Source organism: Saccopteryx bilineata, chromosome 4 (assembly GCF_036850765.1).
Source record: "Saccopteryx bilineata isolate mSacBil1 chromosome 4, mSacBil1_pri_phased_curated, whole genome shotgun sequence".
NCBI classification, from domain to species: domain Eukaryota; kingdom Metazoa; phylum Chordata; class Mammalia; order Chiroptera; family Emballonuridae; genus Saccopteryx; species Saccopteryx bilineata.
This window is the reverse complement of record NC_089493.1, coordinates 75,865,842-75,884,965: the sequence shown is the minus strand read 5'-3', so window position 1 is coordinate 75,884,965 and position 19,124 is coordinate 75,865,842. Positions and strand designations below refer to the sequence as shown.

Genomic DNA, 19,124 nt, shown 5'->3' with positions numbered 1-19,124 from the left:
GCTGTTTCTTTGTTAATTTTCTTTCTTGAGGATCTATCTAGTGATGTTAGTGGGGTATTGAAATCCCCTACTATTATAGTATTGCTGTTGATCTCGCCCTTTAAATCCATCAAAGTCTGTTTTATATATTTGGGTGCTCCTATATTAGGTGCATAGATATTTATAATAGTTATATCTTCCTGTTGGATTACTCCCTTTATCATTATGTAGTGGCCTTCTCTATCTCTTACTATATCCTTTGTTTTAAAGTCCAATTTGTCTGATATAAGTATTGCTACTCCAGCTTTTTTTTCATTTCTGTTTGCATGAAATGTTTTTTTCCATCCTTTGACCTTCAATCTATGTGTATCTTTTGTTCTAAGGTGTGTCTCTTGTAGACAGCATATGTATGGGTCCTGTTTTCTTATCCACGCAGCTACCCTATGTCTTTTGATTGGATCATTTAATCCATTTACATTTAAGGTTATTATTGATATGTAGTTGTTTATTGCCATTTTCTTCTTTAAAGGTGTATTCCTTTTTTTGCTATATTCTTTTCCAACTTTGATCTGTTTACAACAGGCCCCTTAACATTTCCTGCAGCATTGGTTTAGTTGTAATGAATTCCTTGAGTTGTTTTTTGTCTGGGAAGCTTTTTATTTCTCCTTCGATTTTAAATGATAGCCTTGCTGGATAAAGTAGTCTTGGTTGTAGGTTCTTGTTCTGCATTACTTTGAATATTTCTTGCCATTCCCTTCTGGCCTCAAGTGTTTCTGTTGAGAAGTCGGATATCATCCTAATGGGGGCTCCTTTGTAGGTGATAACTTTTTTTTCTCTTGCAGCTTTTAATATTTTCTCTTTATCGCTTAGCTTTGGTATTTTAATTATGATGTGTCTTGGTGTAGGTTTCTTTGGGTTTCTCTTTAATGGAGTTCTCTGTGCTTCTTGGACTTGTAAGAGTTTCTCTTGCATTAATTTAGGGAAGTTTTCAGTTATGATATGATTGAACAAAGTCTCTATCCCTTGTTCTTTTTCTTCTTCTTCAGGAACCCCTATGATGCGGATGTTATTTCTCTTCATGTTGTCACAGAGCTCTCTAAGTGTTTCCTCTGACTTTTTGAGTCTCTTTTCTCTTTTCTTCTCTGCTTTCATGCCTTCATTCCAGTTGTCCTCCAACTCACTGATTCGATCCTCTGCTGTATCCATCCTGTTTTTAATTCCTTCCATTGTGGTCTTCATTTCTGATATTGTATTTGTCATCTCTGACTGATTCTTTTTTAATATTTCAATATCCTTTTTTATACTTGCTATTTCTTTATTTAGGTTTTCAAACTGCCCCTCCATTGTTGTTCTAAGATCCCTAAGCATCCTTACAATCATTATTTTGAACTCCGCATCTGGAAGTTTGATTATTTCCATATCACTCAGCTCATCTCTCAAGGGTGTCTCTTGTGGTTTCATTTGGGTTGCACTCCTTTGTCTTCTCATAATGGTGTTTTATTTGTAGAGTTGCTTGAGTCTAGGCTTGGTGTTTTCTGCCTCCTGTTTTCAGTTGTGTTATTTCTAGGTCTTCTTGGATTGGTATCAGCTATTATTTGTAATCCACTTTCAGATTTGGGCAGCTTTGAAGTCTTGATTTGTTTGTTTTCTTAACAGGTGATAGTCTTGTTAACTGATCTCAGCAGGGGGCTTCCTTGAAACTGTAACCAGGAATGCTGTGGGTGTAACCTGAGACGCTGAAGGTCTGTTCCACCAACTAATCTCACTGGGGGCAGGGTTTTTTCTCAGCTTCAGTAGGGGGAGGTGTATCTCAGATCTCCATGGAGACCTGAGTTACTGCCCCTCCTCCCCACTTCTTGTTTTCAGCTGTGTCTTGTTGTGCTGATTGGAGCTGGATAGATGTCCGGAGATCTCTGATCCGGAAGCACTTCAGCTCTGTTTTGTGAAAGGTTCAGTCCCTCCCCCAGCTATGGCCGCCTCCAGCATGAATGAGTCAGCTTTTTTATTTCGTTTCTTGCATACCTTAGCCCCTCACAGTCTGTCCCTCTCCTTGTCCTTTCCACTTGGGAGATAAGCTGGTCTTTTCAACCCACCTTGCACCCTGGTCGCCAGGTAAGTGGCTGTGAGCAGTAGTTTCTGCTCTTTTTCCTCTGTGAAATCCTCTCTGGGCTCTCAGCCTCACCCCCCCCCTGCTGTTCCTGTAAGCAGAGGAGATTCAGGCACTCCTTACCAGGTTTATTGTGGCTTCCTCTTTGCTCCTTGGTTTTTGAGAGCTGTTCTTGCAGTTCAGTGTTGGTTTTTCATGCTGATTTTTCCTAAATTGATTTGTATTCCAGTTTGGTGTTGAGAGCTGGGCGTCTGTGTGTCCGCCTACTCTGCTGCCATCTTCAAAAACTTTCTGAAGCAATTTCCAGAGTACTTACTTCTGCATCCTTCTACCATAGCACACCACGTTACTGAAATTATCCACAATCAGCTTAGTTTCTCTGCCAGACTATAAGCTCCTAAGAGAAAGAACGTTGCCTTGTTTGTGTTAATATCCCTAGCATCTAGTATAGTACTAAGTACATAGTTGTCACTCATTAAATGATAAAGAACATTATCTTAGGTTGATACTAAATACAGTTTACAGGGTTGGGTCTTCATAACTCCATATTATTTTTACAAACATTTCTATTGATTCATCAACATTAGGTTTTAATAATCTATTTGCAATGCAGTTAATGAGTACTTTTTAAGCAACTAATATGTGCTCAGGAAGTGTACTGTACTGTGTAAGGTCATTAAGCACAGCAGGCCCTCGAATAATGTCTGGACAAAAAGTATTTCATTCAATTTTGTTTCATTATAAAGTTGATGAGATGCCATAGGAACTTAACTTTTGTTTATATCAATTAGTCTATGGTAAAACTGGTTTCATTATACATTGTTTTGCTGAAAGTCACAGAACCTATCTATGTTAAGTGAGGACTTACTGTATATTTCTCTTCCATAGCATTTTAAAACTTAAATAAATGAGATAAACATGTATGGAAATGATGAAAACAATGCCAGCCAGGATATGATTTGGTGCCAGAGAGAGTAAGGCTGATGCTGGGAGGGCCTATAGATAGAGCTCCATGCTGGAAGGGCACCTCACTAGAGGAATGTGTCCATGGGGCTGGGCTGGACACTCTGGGGTAGGGGGTTGCACCATCTTGAATATGACTTGCTTCTCCTTGTTCTTAGACAGAGGCACCTCTGCTTGTCCGTCCCTACCTTGCAGACATGACACTCTCTGAAATCCATGCAGTGATGACTGGAGGGTTTGCCACCATTTCAGGCACTGTGTTGGGAGCCTTCATATCCTTCGGGGTAGGCACAGTCTGTTTGGTCTCTTCTGGGTGAGCCCAAGTCTGCAGACACTGATTCCTCAGTCTGGCCTTACAGATTGAAGCGTCATACTTGATTTCTGCATCTGTGATGGCTGCCCCTTCTGCTCTTGCCTTGTCAAAGCTGGTTTATCCGGAAGTGGAAGAATCCAAGTTTAAGAATGCGGAGGGGGTAAAATTGCCCCGTGGGTGAGTCCAATGAGGCATATAATTTGGGAAATGGTGAGTCACAAGTAGTTCTATGGGGCCCTGGCTGGGTAGCTTAGTTGGTTGGAGCATCATCCCGACAGGCTGAGGTTATAGTTCAGCCATGGTAAGGGCACATACAAGAATCAACTAATGGCGGCATGAATGAGTGGAACAACAGACTGATGTTTCTCTCTCTCTCTCTGTCTCTATCTCTCTCCCTTTCTTTCTAAAAATCAATTTAAAAAAAAAGAGTAGTGCTGTGGTGGTAGCAGCTTTAAGTGCCCTGGAGAAAGAGTTGTCTGACTCCATATCCCCTCTCCTCTACCTTTGTCTCCAGCTAACTTGTTGATTTTGTTTGTTCAATCCTCCACCCGCCTCTGTCTTCTGCATACAAGTATTCTCTGTGCTGGTGTCAGTACAGTTTTATGGCAAGTAAATCTGACACTGCTTCAGTGTCATTTCCACCAACAGGGTCATTAAGGAACTCCATCTTGCACCTTCCTTCTTCACTCCTGCACCACAGGAAAGTAGGATTTCTTTTCTGTGAGGGACTGAAACTAATCCAGACACCATACTCTTTTCCTATGCCCAACACCTACAGGAAGGAGAAGAATGTCCTGGAAGCTGCCAGCAATGGAGCCACAGATGCTGTAGGCCTTGCCACTAACGTAGCAGCCAACCTAATTGCCTTTTTGGCTGTGTTGGCCTTCATCAATGCTGCCCTCTCCTGGCTGGGGGAACTGGTAGACATACAGGGGCTCACTTTCCAGGTAAAGAAGGCATTTGCTGGGCTATTCCTCTAGTAGGCCTAGAACTGTGCATGCTCCCCTGACCCTCAGTGAGCTAACTGAGAGCATAGATAGAAGGGTGAAGGAGACTGAATTAAGGCTCCAGAGAAAGTCTTTGGGTCCTGACCTGTGTTATATGTTCTTTCTTTTCCTGGAATATGTCTTTCTTTTTACCTAGGTTATTTGCTCCTATATCCTAAGGCCCATGGTTTTCATGATGGGTGTAGAGTGGGCAGATTGTCCAATGGTGGCTGAGATGGTGGGGATCAAGTTCTTCACAAATGAGTTTGTGGCCTATGAGCAACTGTCTCAATACAAGAACAAACGTCTCTCTGGAGTGGAAGAATGGATTGGGGGCAAGAAACAGTGGATTTCTGTAAGTGACAATCCACAGAAGCATAAATTGTTTGTGGGCAATGGAAAATGTTACGCAAAAGTTTCTTTTACACCCATGGGTCCCTTTCCAGTGTCCAGGCCTAACCACAAAGTAAGCAGAACAGTATGCTTAGCTCCAGTGCCCCAGCTACCCTAAGGTCCGTGTGCTAGTTCGCCCCTGCACTCTGACCCAACTTCTCCCACAGTGTAATTGTTGGGTCTTTACAGTTGGAGAAGTCCAGGTTAGACATTATTTTTCGCAATCTAAGGTTTCCTTCTTCATTTATAAGTTTAAATTGCTATAAATGGATCTCCTTTTCTCTCTCCCTTTGTTTATCTCTTCCCTCTCAATCATCCTCATTCTTGTGCCTTGTCTTTCATGGATTTCAAGAAACAGGCCCATTGTGGTTTCCATATCATTATTCCTATAATAACTCAGGAAGTGATTATTTCCTAAGCAGCTTTTCATTTTCCTTAGGGTAGTATGGACAAGACTGGGGGTTCTATATCTCTGGAACTTCTGTCATGATTATATGACTGCACATTTGGAACTGAGTTTATTTATATTTATTTATTTTTGTTTTTCCCAGGTGAGAGCTGAAATCATTACAACATTTTCACTCTGTGGATTTGCCAATCTTAGTTCCATAGGAATCACACTAGGAGGCTTGAGTGAGTAAATTCATTTCCTCAGCTACCCAATAAGCCAGCTTCAGTACAAGTTGTGACCAGATAGAGAAGCTGATGGGAAATGGGCCCTTTCAGGTGCAGTTAATTTGGAGTTAAGGCAATCATGCTACCCAGCTAAGCATGGAGCCCAAGCTGGGTTTATATTCTCAATTTCTGTTTCTATTATTTCCTTCTGATGGGAGGCCCGAAAGACCTATTTTATTTTTATTTTCCCTTCGAGGAAGATTATAATAATATTACTTTTATTGTGCCATTAAATGGGCATAGTGAATATATAAGTAAAGATACTTTTTTAAAAATTCAGTAGCAAATGTACTTTGTGAAATTAGGCTGCTCACCAGTCATCTTCACAGAAGTAGGAGTTGCACAGGGAATTAAGAGACAAATAAAATCATCAGACACATAAGGCAGATAGATAGTAAGAGTGAGTAGTATCAAGTGTTGGGTTAAAAGCTACAAATCACCAGATGTGGGGGGAATATTTGAAGCAGACACAGGCACATTTAGATTGCTGAAGATATTGCTGAAAGTGGGGGGTGGCTGGATGAAATAATATGAGGAAAGTGTAGTTGTCCTTGAGGGCCTGGGAAGGGAGAATGACTTGCTGATTCCAAGAGTTTCGAAGATCCAACTTAGAAATAAAGTCTAAGAGGGAATACAGCTCTGTGTGTCCATGTATTAGAGTACTCATATTCTGCGGTAGAATCATTAACTTATTTATTTGGTAGTTGATTAAACAATTTAAGGGTGAAACAATTTCCTTTGGTTTATTTTTTCCTTTTTGTTACATACTCATCTGTACTGTTCTAATTCTGATGCCTGACTGAGATTGCATCTTGCAGTGGGCTGTGCATCATGTGACTAAGGCTTAGGGAATGTTGCTCCTTATCCCTCTAGCTCAACACAGTCCATCTAATTCTGGTCCCAGCTTAAGAGTGCAAATCTCAACTAGTGAACACCCAGGTATTTGTGTCTGTCTGGAGCAAACTGGAGCCTTCCTTGATCCAGATACATCTTGGGGATGTTCATGGAACCACTGAGGTTAGGGTCAGACACACATTCCTTGACCTGGGGAATGTTTGAGTTAGAGAACCTTTAGGAGTAATGTATATACATGCTTCTTTGGGTACTGCTGGTTAGCCTGTGGTGGTTAGTGGTAAAAAAAACCTATTCATTAGCTGTTCATTCTTCACTTGGGGCTCATGGGAAATACCAGAATCGGCTGGTAAGGAAGAGAGATCAAGTTACTTTGTTTTGTTGTCTGCAGCATCAATGGTACCCCACCGGAAGAGTGACCTGTCCAAGGTTGTGGTTCGTGCCCTCTTCACAGGTGCCTGTGTATCTCTTATCAGTGCCTGTGTGGCAGGTAGGTACCTCAGCTCAGTCTCTTGGCAGAAATCACATACCTAGATCCTGACAAGATCTCCCTCGGGATATTGATTTAACCATTTCACAGACGTATAGAAAAGGCACCAAATCTACAATGTTCTCCAATTTATACCCAAATTATTAAGAGCCTTCAGGAACATGTGTAAAATCTTCCCCTCAGTATCGTATCTGTGTCTCCTTTATCCAGGAATCCTCTATGTTCCCAGGGGAGCTGAAACTGACTGCGTCTCCTTCCTAAACACAAGTTTCACCAATCGAACCTATGAGACCTATGTGTGCTGCAGAGAGCTCTTTCAGAGGTAAGTGAACCCCAGGGTCCCAGCTCCCTCCTCTTATATGCTACCCTCAACTCAGGAATCTTCAGGGAATGAGGAGAAATAAGATCTTGAGAGTGTTCATGTGGATGCTGAATAGGATGTTTAAGAAGGAAGATGGGTGTTTGTGGCAGTCTAGATCTATGTTCTTTTCTCTTATTATCTCTAATATGGACAGCGACAGATTTTACTTGTATTGGAGGGATACCAAGAAGTTGAAGGGCAGGGGAAGAAGAAAGGAAGTGTGGTTTCCCTGACAAGAGTTACTGTATTTATTGTGACTGAAATATTGTAGGTGAAGACTTGGCAAAGGGACCTAAGTGGCTAAAAAATTATGGGCCTTTTCAGACCGAAATGACAACTGAAAGAGGATGGAGTTGAATGGATAAAATCATGATGCATTCAGATATTTAAAAAAATATATCTGTTTACCAATTTCAGGGATATTATAATAGTTTTCTGGTTCCTTGTGTAAGGAGCTCGGAAGTTACCACTTGGAGTCTAACAAGTAAAAAACTGAGCAATCTGTAAAACCAGTCATTCTTAGATTCATAGGAGAGTGGTAAGGACACAAGGTAAACCACTGCCCCCAAGATTGGAGAGATAGGTGAATACAGGCAGTCATGGGTACTGGAGCACAGACTTGTAAGTGGAAACTGCTGCAGAAACCTATGCAGGGGTAGGAAAATCTGAAACTGTAATTGCTGGAGGCATAGTGAGGACAAGTCTGAATGTTAAAAACTCGGTGGGGGACAGTTGTAGGGACTCCCCCACACTTTGTGAATGTTACCAGTAGATAGACCACAGGTTCTCACAGTAAATAACAAAACCCCTCACAAAAAACAGAGTGCTCTGGTATACTTCAGAATTGTTCCTTTCTCCCCTCTCTTGTGCTTCTGGCTGGGTGAGGGGGAAAAGCAACCATTTAAAAATATATCAGAATACTCTTTTATTTATTTCCTTCTGAACACATCTGTTTATTTATTTTGGATAAATATCAGGAATAGAATTGCTGGGTTCTGGAGTAAGTAGATAAATATGTGATTAAAAATATTACATTAGGGGTCCTGGCTGGTTGGCTCAGCAGTAGAGTGTTGGCCCGGCGTGTGGAAGTCCTAGGTTCGATTCCCTGTCAGGGCACATAGAAGAAGTGTCCATCTGCTTCTCCACCCCCCCCCCTCTCCTTCCTCTCTATCTCTCCCCCTCCTGCAGCCAAGGCTCCATTGGAACAAAGTTGGCCTGGGCGCTGAGGATGGCTCTATAACCTTTGCCTCAGGCGCTGGAATGACTTTGGCCACAACAGAGCAAAGCCCCAGATGGGCAGAGTATTGCCCCCTGGTGGGCATGCTGGGTAGATCCTGGTTGGGCACATGCAGGAGTCTGTCTGTCTGCCTCCCCACTTCTAACTTTGGAAAAATATAAAAAAAATAAATTAAAATGAAATAATTAAAATATACCAGAGGTTGAACTGTAGAACAATAGAACAGTGTAGTCAAACAGAATCACTATATTAGGTCTCATTTAAGTCTTAACTTTATGAATTCTTTATTTTTAAATACAGTGGTACCTTGAGATAAGAATTTAATTTGTTCTATAACCAAGTTCGTAAGTCAGTCAACTCATACATCAAATTGCCAATACTGGATCCATGAACCAATGTGCCAACTAGCAGCAGCTTCCCAAATCACAACTCGTATCTCGGAATTTTGCTCGGATCTCGAACAAAAATACAGACTGAGTCGCAGCTCGTATCTTAAAAAATTCATATGTTGGTCTGTTTGTATCTCAAGGTACTACTGTAATTTATTTTTCAATTATAGTTGACATGCAAAATTATATTAGTTTCAGATGTACAAGACAGTGATTAGACATTAAATAGCTTACTAAGTAATCATCCCGATAAATCTTGTGTCCAACTGACATCATACATAGTTATTATTATTGTCTATATTCCATATGATATACTTTAAATTCCTGTGACTATTCTGTAACTACCAATTTGTAGTTTTTAATCCCTTCAACTTTTTCATCTCTACCCCACCCCCTCCTATCTGGTAACCATCAAAACGTTTTCTGTATCTATGAGTCTGTTTCTGTTCTGCTTGTTTGTTTTTTAGATTCAGTTGTTGATAGGTATGTACTTATTGTCATTTTATTTTTTGTATTTTTCTGAAGTGAGAAGTGGGAGGCAGAAAGACAGACTCCCACATGTGCCCAACCAGGATCCACTTGGCATGGCCACCAGGGGGCGATGCTCAGCCCGTCTGGAGCACTGCTCTGCTGCAATCGGAGCTATTCTAGCACCTGAGGCGGAGGCCATGGAGCCATCCTCAGTGCCCAGGCCAACTTTTTGCTCCAATGGAGTGTTGGCTACAGGAGAGGAAGAGAGAGAAGGTATAGAAAGAAAGGAGAGGGGGAAGGGCGGAGAAGCAGATGGGCACTTCTCCTGTGTGTCCTGGCTGGGAATTGATCCCGGGACTTTTACACGCAGGGCCAAAGTTCTACCACTGAGCCAACCAACCAGCCAGGGCTATTATTTGTATTTTTGAACTTTTTTTCTTCTTCTTAATGAAGACCCTTTAATATTTCATGTAATACTGGTTTGGTGGTGATGAACTCCATCTGACTGATTATTTTTTTATGTTTTCTATGTCTATTTTTATGTATCCTCTCTCTTTGTTGTAGTTCTAAGTTTATCTACTCTTCTCCTAGGTTCATTGAGCATCCTAATAACCAGTGTTTTGAACTCTGCAACTAGTAGATTGCTTGTCTCCATTTTGTTTAGTTCCTTTTCTGGAGTTTTGTTCTGTTCTTTCATTTGGGACATGTTTCTTTGTTTCCTCATTTTGACTGCCTCCCTGTGTTTGTTTCTATGTATTAGGTAGAATTAATACATAGTTATGTCTGCCAGGCTTGGTAGAGCAGCCTTATATAGTAGGTGGTCTGTAGGTCCAGTGGTATAGACTCCCTGTTTATCTAGATGCACCCCGTGTGGGCTGTATGCACCCTCCTGTAGGTGCATCCTAGAGGTAAAAAAGCATGGCGGTTGAGCTTTCATTGTTGTTAATAGACTAATGGGGAGATTTACTCCCAGGTCAATTGACTGCAAGGACTGGCTGCAACCACCATGGAAGATCAGCTGTGCAGGTGCCCACCCCACACACCAGGACTTACTTCTGTGGGGCTCTGATGCCCAGTGAATCTACTCCTTGAGTGTGTCACTTGTGGAGGTGGTTGGGTGGTGCTTCAATGTGGTTTGAAGTTATCCACCAGTTGCACTGGCTCTGGGGTCCTCAGAAGGTGGAGGCCAAGGTTAGCTACAGCCTTTGTTCTGCCTAGGGCCATCCAGAATGAGCTACAAAGCAATTTGCAAATGGATGCTACTTATGCTGGGCTTGGAGGTGCCCAGGAGAGGCCAACCTTCAAATCAAGGCAGGCTGCTGCTAGTGCTCGGCCTGAGGCCACTTAGCAAGAGTTAAGGGACACAGCAAGGCCAGGTACTGCTTGACTGAGAGATTTTAGGACAGTCTGAAGCATTAGCCAGGACAGCCATTCATATGGAAAAGCCACTGAAAGCAGCCTGGGTGGGTCCACAGGCTGGTTGGGGCAGGGTCTCAGGGAATCACCAAAGCAGGGAAAATAATGATAGCAGGCTGATAGAGACTCAGATATGGCACCTACCTGTCAACTCTCTGGGAGAAGGCTCAGAAAAGGAATAGTAGCCTCTGCCAGCACTTCTGTCTGGGAGAAAGCTGCCCCTCCCCTCTCACTATGATGCCAGACAATTCAGTCCCTCCTGTATGTCCCTGGTGCCTTCGAAGCTGCTGCCCCAGCACTGGAGCTCAGAGGGAGTGAGTCCAAGTAAATCTGTGCATGGGCCCTTTAAGAAGAATATCTGGGACTCTAGCAGCTCTTTGTCTCATTCAGCCACAATCCTCACTGGTTTTTACAGCCAGAAGTTATAGAGACTTCTCTTCCTGTTACTGAAACCCTGGACTAGGGAGCCCAGTGTGAGACTGGGACCCCTTGCTCCTGAGAGGGGACCTCTTCAGCCAAGATATTTGTCTTGCTTTTTTTTTTTTTTTTTTCATTTTTCTGAAGCTGGAAACAGGGAGAGACAGTCAGACAGACTCCCGCATGCGCCCGACCGGGATCCACCCGGCACGCCCACCAGGGGCGACGCTCTGCCCACCAGGGGGCGATGCTCTGCCCCTCCGGGGCTTCGCCATGTCGCGACCAGAGCCACTCTAGCGCCTGAGGCAGAGGCCACAGAGCCATCCCCAGTGCCCGGGCCATCTTTGCTCCAATGGAGCCTTGGCTGCGGGAGGGGATGAGAGAGACAGAGAGGAAAGCGCGGCGGAGGGGTGGAGAAGCAAATGGGCGCTTCTCCTGTGTGCCCTGGCCGGGAATCGAACCCGGGTCCTCCGCACGCTAGGCCGTGTCTTGCTTTTTATCTGCCACATGTGTGTGGGACCAGCCCATTCCACAACTCCACCCCAACTACTAGTCTTAATGTAGCTACCACTTTATATCCTTAGTTGTAGGACTTCTGTTTAGCTAGATTTCAAATGGTTCTGACTGATGGTTGTTTTGTAGTTTAGTTGTAATTTTGATGTGGTTGTGGGAGGATGCAAGTATCATGTTTACCTATGTTGCCATCTTGACTGGAAACCTGTTTTTTTGTCTTTGTTTTTTAACAAGGATTGCCCTCAAGGAAACTAGTTAATCATAGCCTAATCTAAAATATTATCAGAGCTTAACTGACCTGGGTATAGGGAAATACCCAACTTCAGCCTACTCTTGCCATCCTGTCTCACATAAGGGGAGAGGGAAAACCTGAGAAATACTTACAAAGTCCACAGTCCAGAGGCATAGGCTCAAAAGATTGAGACTTAGTCATAGCACTATAGATACGTCCCTTTCCCCACATCAAATTACTAAAAGCCTATTTACAACAGTTTCTTTTATGTGTACATCATATCTGGCTATCAAAAAAATTTCCAAGGCACCCTAAAAGGCAAAAAACACAATTTGAAGAGACGGAGCAAGCTTCAGAACCACACATGGCAGGGATATTGGGATTGATCAGAATGGGAATTTTAAACAACTATGATTAATACATTAAAAGCTCTAATGGGTAAAGTAAACAGCATGCAAGAACAGATAGATAATGTAAGCAGAGATATAGGAATCCTAAGAAAGAACCAAAAAGAAATCCTAGAGGTAAAAAAGCATGGTAACAAAAATGAAGAATGCCTTTGATGGGCTTATTGGTAAACTGGATACAGCTGAGGAAAGAATCTCTGGGCTTGAAGACATATCAATAAAAACTATCAAAACTGAAAAGGAAAGAGAATAAATACTAGAGCAAAAAAAAAAACAAACCCAAAATAGATCCAGGAACTGTGGTCTAACTACAAAAGGTATAACATTCATGCAATGAGAATACCAGAAGGAGAAGGAGGGAGTAGAAAAAATATTTGAAATGATAATGACTGAGAATTTTCCCAATTAATGTCAGACAACAAGCCAAGATCCAGGAACCTCAGAGAATACCATGTAGGATAAATACCAAAAAACTACACCTAAGCATATTTTCAAACTACAGGAAATCAGTGATAAAGAAAAATTCTGAAAGAAGCCAGTAGAAAAAAAGAGCATATATAATCAAACTAAAAGAACTCGTGTAAAGAAAGACTTGAGGAACTAGAATGTTTGATTCTGCCAAAGCAAAAGATGTGTGTAATAGTGATATGTGGGTAAATGAAGAGAGTTCTGGGAGATGAAACTAAAATATCTTATAAGGCCTTGTACGAAATGCTAAAGAATTTAGGTTTTGCTTTACAAAATTCTGAACATAATAAGATTATATATTTTTAAAAAATCATTCTTATATCCCTTTAGATGTCAGGAAGACCAGTAAACACTTTTCTGTAACAGTCTAAGTGAGAAATGGTGACAGTTGACACTAAGTGGTTATGAGAATGGAGATGACTAGACCAAGGATTCCTGTATCTCTGCTTACATTATCCATCAGTTCTTTCATGCTGTTTACTTTATCCACTAGAGCTTTTAATGTATTAATAATAATTGTTTATAATTCCCAATCTGATTAATAGGACTGCTAGATAGGAGGGAAGGATGGGGTAAGGAAGGGAGAGGAACCTCAAATGACTGCTTCCTTTCTGGCTTGGTAAGCAGGTATACGGGGTGCCATGAGTTCACTGAGAAGAGGACTAGTTCCAGAAATGGGAATAAAGAGGAAAGATTATGGCTTAGCTTAATTTAGTGGGATATATTGACTTAGAGGTACCTGTGGGATCACCATGTGAAGCTACTCACAAGCCAACTAAGGTCTGGGGTTCAGGAGGTAAATCAGAGCTGGAACTATATTTGGAAGTTATCATTAAGTAAGTGATCTGTTTACTATATAGGTAGCTGTTCAGGTGCTAGCTGCTTAACTGGTTACAATGCCAAATAAACAGATGTTATTCTCTTGGGTTTGGAGGTTATCATCACAGTAGACAACCAATATCCTTTGAAAAAATAATCCTTTTAATGTACTATTAAAGATGATTATAAACTGGATAGATTGGCGTCGTGTTGATATCTATGTTCTTGTGGCAGTTCAGTGGCTTTCATTGTAAGTATATATAATCTAAAGTAATTAAATAAAATGGAAATGTCTGATTTTTGTTTAACAGTGAGTTATCTTTCCATCACTGAACTTTACTAAAAAAACTACTAAAATCGCCCTGGCCGGTTGGCTCAGCGGTAGAGCGTCGGCCTGGCGTGCGGGGGACCCTGTTTCGATTCCCGGCCAGGGCACATAGGAGAAGCACCCATTTGCTTCTCCACCCCCCCCCCCCTTCCTCTCTGTCTCTCTCTTCCCCTCCCGCAGCCGAGGCTCCATTGGAGCAAAGATGGCCCAGGCGCTAGGGAAGGCTCCTTGGCCTCTGCCCCAGGCGCTGGAGTGGCTCTGGTAGCGGCAGAGCGACGCCCCAGAGGGGCAGAGCATAGCCCCCTGGTGGGCAGAGTGTTGCCCCCTGGTGGGCGTGCCAGGTGGATCCCAGTCGGGCGCATGCGGGAGTCTGTCTGACTTGTCTCTCACCGTTTCCAGCTTCAGAAAAATACAAAAACAAAAAAACAAAAAAACAAAAAAAAAACCCTGCTAAAATCATTTTTCTTGCTCATTTCTGCCTCCAAAGTTACAACAAGGCTTTTTGTCTATAGTCACTTACTGAGTGTCATAAGCATCTAGAATCTGAAAGAGATCATGTTTTTGTCCAATTTATTAATACTAAGTAAGTCGAGAGACTCTAGGCCAAGATGGTGATATAGGAGGCTCCAGCATTTCCCCTCTCCCAGCTGCACTGAATATGCAGCCATGTAGAAATTCCCTCTGAGAGAACCAGAAACTAGCTGAGTGACTCCAACACATTGGGCAACTGAGAAAATGCCCACACTGAATTGGGTAGAAAAGGCTAAGACACAGTTTTACCACAAACCCCACCCCTGGCTAGCTGTGTATAATTGGGGGAACTCCCAACTCTCAGATTCTTCCAGAGGGTGAAGGGTTTGGAGTGCACATCTAAGGCCAAATTTTAAGGCTCCCACCTGAAGGACAGGCTTTCTGAACATCTAGCTCTGAAAGCATACGGGGCTTGGGTTCCTGACTCTCACAGAACTATAGAAAACAAAGAAGAGTTCTTAACAGGCAGTGAGTACTGCAGTTGTCCTCCAAGGCTCAGTGCAGAGGGAAGAGTCAAAACTGCTCATCTCCCAGTCTTTCTGGGGAAGGGATTAACATCATACTTTCCAAATTGCTGCCTGGGTTCCTGGCTTCTAATTAGTACATATCTTAGTGCTGACTGCAGTCTCCCCAGAACCCAAGCAAGCCTATGGGCACTTCCCCCACCTTCTCCTTCTGGCATACTTCAATGATAAAACCAGGTCATTAGCATTTCTCTAGGAAAATCTTGTGCACATCTAATGCCATAGTTTTTGTGGTGCTGCCCAAGGAACAAGCCCACAGATCACCTGGCTCTGATAGCTGACTGGACTTGCATTTATGAGTCCCGTAGGACTGTAGCAGATTTTAAAAAGCCATTGTTAACGTGTGTATGTATGAGAGCACTCTCCATGGCTCTCCACCCAGGGCTCACTGCAGAGGGAGAAGGTAAAACAACCATCTCCCAAGTCTCTCCCTTGAAGGGGACTGACTACACACCTTACAAGCCACTGCCTGAGGCTCTAGCTTCTAATTACCATGCATATAGAAGATGGCTGTGATCCTCCTTGGAGCCTACTTTTAACCTCCAGCTAACTCCAACAATAAAACTAAGTTGCTAATATATCCCTGGAAGGAGATTGTACACATATCTAATGCCCCAATTTTTGTGGTTGCCATTGAAGGGACAGGCCCCCAAATCACCCAGCTCTAAAACAGGGCTTGCATTCATTAGTCCGACAAGAAATATAGCAAAAAAAAAGATGCAGTTTTTTAAATGAGCACAGAACCACCTCACCCTCAATAACTATACATCCAGGTTCAGCACAGTAGGCAAAAATAACCATCTCTCAGTTTTTCCCTGCAAGGGGTTTGACTGCATACTTTCCCAGCTGGTACCTGAGGATCCAGCTTCTAATCAGCCTGCATCTAGCTGCTGACTGCAAACCTCTTTGGGACATTAAGGAGACAAATTGTCAGAAGTTAAAAAACAGAGAGAGACTCTTAAAAGCAGCAAGAGAGGCCCTGGCCGGTTGGCTCAGCGGTAGAGTGTCGGCCTGGCGTGCAGGAGTCCCGGGTTCGATTCCTGGCCAGGGCACACAGGAGAGGCGCCCATTTGCTTCTCCACCCCTCCTCCTCTCCTTCCTCTCTGTCTCTCTCTTCCCCTCCCGCAGCGAGGCTCCATTGGAGCAAAGATGGCCCGGGAGCTGGGGATGGCTCTGTGGCCTCTGCCTCAGGTGCTAGAATGGCTCTGGACGCAACAGAGCTACGCCCCAGAGGGGCAAAGCATTGCCCCCTGGTGGGCATGCCGGGTGGATCCTGGTCGGGCACATGCAGGAGTCTGTCTGACTGCCTCCCTGTTTTCAGCTTTGGAAAAAATGAAAAAAAAAAAAAAGCAGCAAGGGAAAAATAACTTGGTTTGTACAAGGGAAACCCATAAGAGTATCAGCAGATTTTTCAGCAGAAACTTTGCAGTTCAGAAGTGAATGGGATAATAGATTCAAAAGAAAAAACTGCCAGCCAATAATGCTCTACCAGGCAGAGTTGTCTTTCAGAAGTGGAGAAATAGTGTTTTCCAGACAAGCAAAAGATGAAAGAATTCATCACCACTATACCAGCTTTATAAGAAACACAGAAATACAATAATTATAGAAGACTTTAATATTCCCCTTTAATAATTGATAGATCATATAGACAGAAATCAACAAGGAAAGATTGGACTTAAACTACTTGTTATACCAGATAGACCTACCATACATTTACAAAACAATCCATCCAACATCTTCTCAAGTACATGTGAAAATTATCTAATAGATCACATGTTAGGCAACCAAACAAGTCTTAATAAATTTAGGAAGTTGAAATTGTATAAAGCATTTTTTTCAACCACAAAGGTATGAAATAGAAAATCAATTACAAGAAAAAATTGGTGAATTCACAAATATGTGGAGATGAAACAACATGTTACTAAACAATTGGTCAAAAGAGAAATCAAAAGAGAAATTTAAAAATATCTTGGTAAGGAAAAAAAAGTAACTAAATCTTAACTAAAGATTTTGGTAATCACATTAAAATAAGCATATATATCAAATCATTTTTTTTTTTATTTATTCATTTTAGAGAGGTGAGAGAGAGGGAGAGAGAGAGACAGAGAGAGAGAGAGACAGGGGGGAGGAGCTGGAAGCATCAACTCCCATATGTGCCTTGACCAGGCAAGCCCAGGGTTTCGAACCGGCGACCTCAGCATTTCCAGGTCGACGCTTTATCCACTGCGCCACCACAGGTCAGGCTATATCAAATCATTTTGCATGCTCTATACAATGTTATATGTCAATTATATCTTAATAAAACTAGAAAAAAACTTGAAAAATCTTGAGATAAATAAAAAGTCAAAATATAACATATCAAAATATAAGAAATTCAACAAAAGCAGTTCTAATAGGGAACTTTATAATGATCAACATCTGCATTAAGAAAAAAATAATGAGCTAAATTAACAACTTAATTTAACATCGTAAGAACTAGAAAAAAAAGCCTAAAATTAGTAGAAGACAGAAAATAACAATGATCAGAGCAGAAAGAAATGGAGACCAAAATGACACAGAAAAGATCTATGAAAATAAGAGATGTTTATTTTTTTGAGAAGATAAACAAAAACCAAACCTTTAGTTAAGCTAAGAGAAGTAAGACTGAAATAAAATTAGAAATGGAAGAGATTATAACTGAACACAGAAATGCTAAGGGTCATAAGAAACTATAGTTGACTCTTGAACAACACAGATTTGAACTGTGTGGGTCCACTTATACTGTACATGATTTCTTTTTCAGTTGCTGAAATTTAGTTGACCAATGCAGTTCAAATCTGGGTTGTTCAAGGGTCAACTCTGCAAATAATAATCTATGTATGCAGAAGGCTAACTGTGCTTATTTGTCGATTTTCAACTATGTGGGAGGTTGACAATCCTAACTCCCTTGTTGTTTAAGGGTCACTTGTACTATGAACAATTAAACCCCAACAAATTAGATAACATAGAAGAAATGGATACATTCCTAAAAACATACAACCTTCTAAGACTGTATCATGAAGCAGAAAATCTGAACACACCGATTACTAGTAAGGTGATGGAATCAGTAATCAAACCTTCTCAAAAAAAGAAGTATAGGTCCAGATGGTTTTACTGGTAAATTCTACCAAACATTCAAAAAAGAATTAATATCAATCTTCTTCTTCTCAAACTCTTCCTAAAATCAAGAAGAATAAGCACTTCCAAATTCATTTTATAAGGCCAGCATTACCCTGATACCAAAGTCAGACAGTGACATTACAAGAAAATGACAGGCCAATATTTCTGGTGAATACAGATGCAAAAAATCCTCAACAAAATATTGATAAACCAAATTCAACAATATATTAAAAGTCATACATCATGATCAAATGGGATTTATTCCTGGGAATGCAAGAATGTTTCAATATACACAAATCGATAAATGTGATGTACCATTTTAACAAAATAAAAAATATAAAGTACAAAAATTATACAATCATCTCAAGAGATGAAGAAAAAAGCATTTGACAAAATTCAACATTGCTTCATGATAAAAACTCAACAAATTAGATATAGAAGGAATGTATATCAATATAATAAAGGCTATATACAGGGTGGAACAACAAGTTTACAAATGTTTGTATGGAAAACAATACAATAATAAATAAATAATAAGAATAAACTCTGTGTCTTGCATATTCACAGCTGTTAACCTACTTTTGCCCCTCCCTGTTTAACAGGCTCACAGCTAACATCATACTCAATGATAGAAAGCTTGATGCTTTTCCTGTAAGATCAGGAATAAGACAAGAATGTCCACTCTCACTACTTTTATTCAATATATCCAGAGCAATTATGCAAGAAAAAGCAATAAAAAGCACCCAAATCATGAAAAAATATAATATTGTCTGTTTGCAGATGACATGATCTTATATATAAAAACTAAAGACTCCACCAAAAACGTGTTACAACTTATAAACACATTCAGTAAGTTGCAGGTTACAAAATTAATATACAAAAATAAGTTGTGTTTCTACACATTAACAATGAACTATTAGAAATAATTCAATCCCATTTACAATTGCATCAAATAATAAAATACTTAGGAAAAAATTTAACCAAAGAGATGAAAGATCTGAACACTGGAAAGTATAAAATATTGATGAAAGAAATTGAAGACACAAATAAATGGAAAAATATCCCATGTTCATGGGTTAGAAGAATTAATATTATTAAAAAGCCCATACTACCCA

At 41.1% G+C, this 19,124-nt stretch overlaps 1 protein-coding gene across 2 annotated transcripts in view; it reads left to right on the top strand.

The window, feature by feature from the left end:
• The window catches only part of SLC28A2 (solute carrier family 28 member 2), a 51,800-nt gene that overhangs the window by 26,050 nt on the left and 6,626 nt on the right, over positions 1-19,124 (top strand). For both annotated transcript variants that reach the window (XR_010731308.1, XM_066276895.1), the window contains exons 11-17: positions 3,208-3,333; positions 3,409-3,539; positions 4,141-4,309; positions 4,506-4,703; positions 5,293-5,374; positions 6,660-6,758; positions 6,969-7,080. Coding sequence is in view for 1 of the 2 variants with exons in the window: in XM_066276895.1 (XP_066132992.1) it covers positions 3,208-3,333; positions 3,409-3,539; positions 4,141-4,309; positions 4,506-4,703; positions 5,293-5,374; positions 6,660-6,758; positions 6,969-7,080 (917 nt within the window). In the remaining variant the exon portion in view is untranslated. The remainder of the gene's footprint in view (positions 1-3,207; positions 3,334-3,408; positions 3,540-4,140; positions 4,310-4,505; positions 4,704-5,292; positions 5,375-6,659; positions 6,759-6,968; positions 7,081-19,124) is intronic.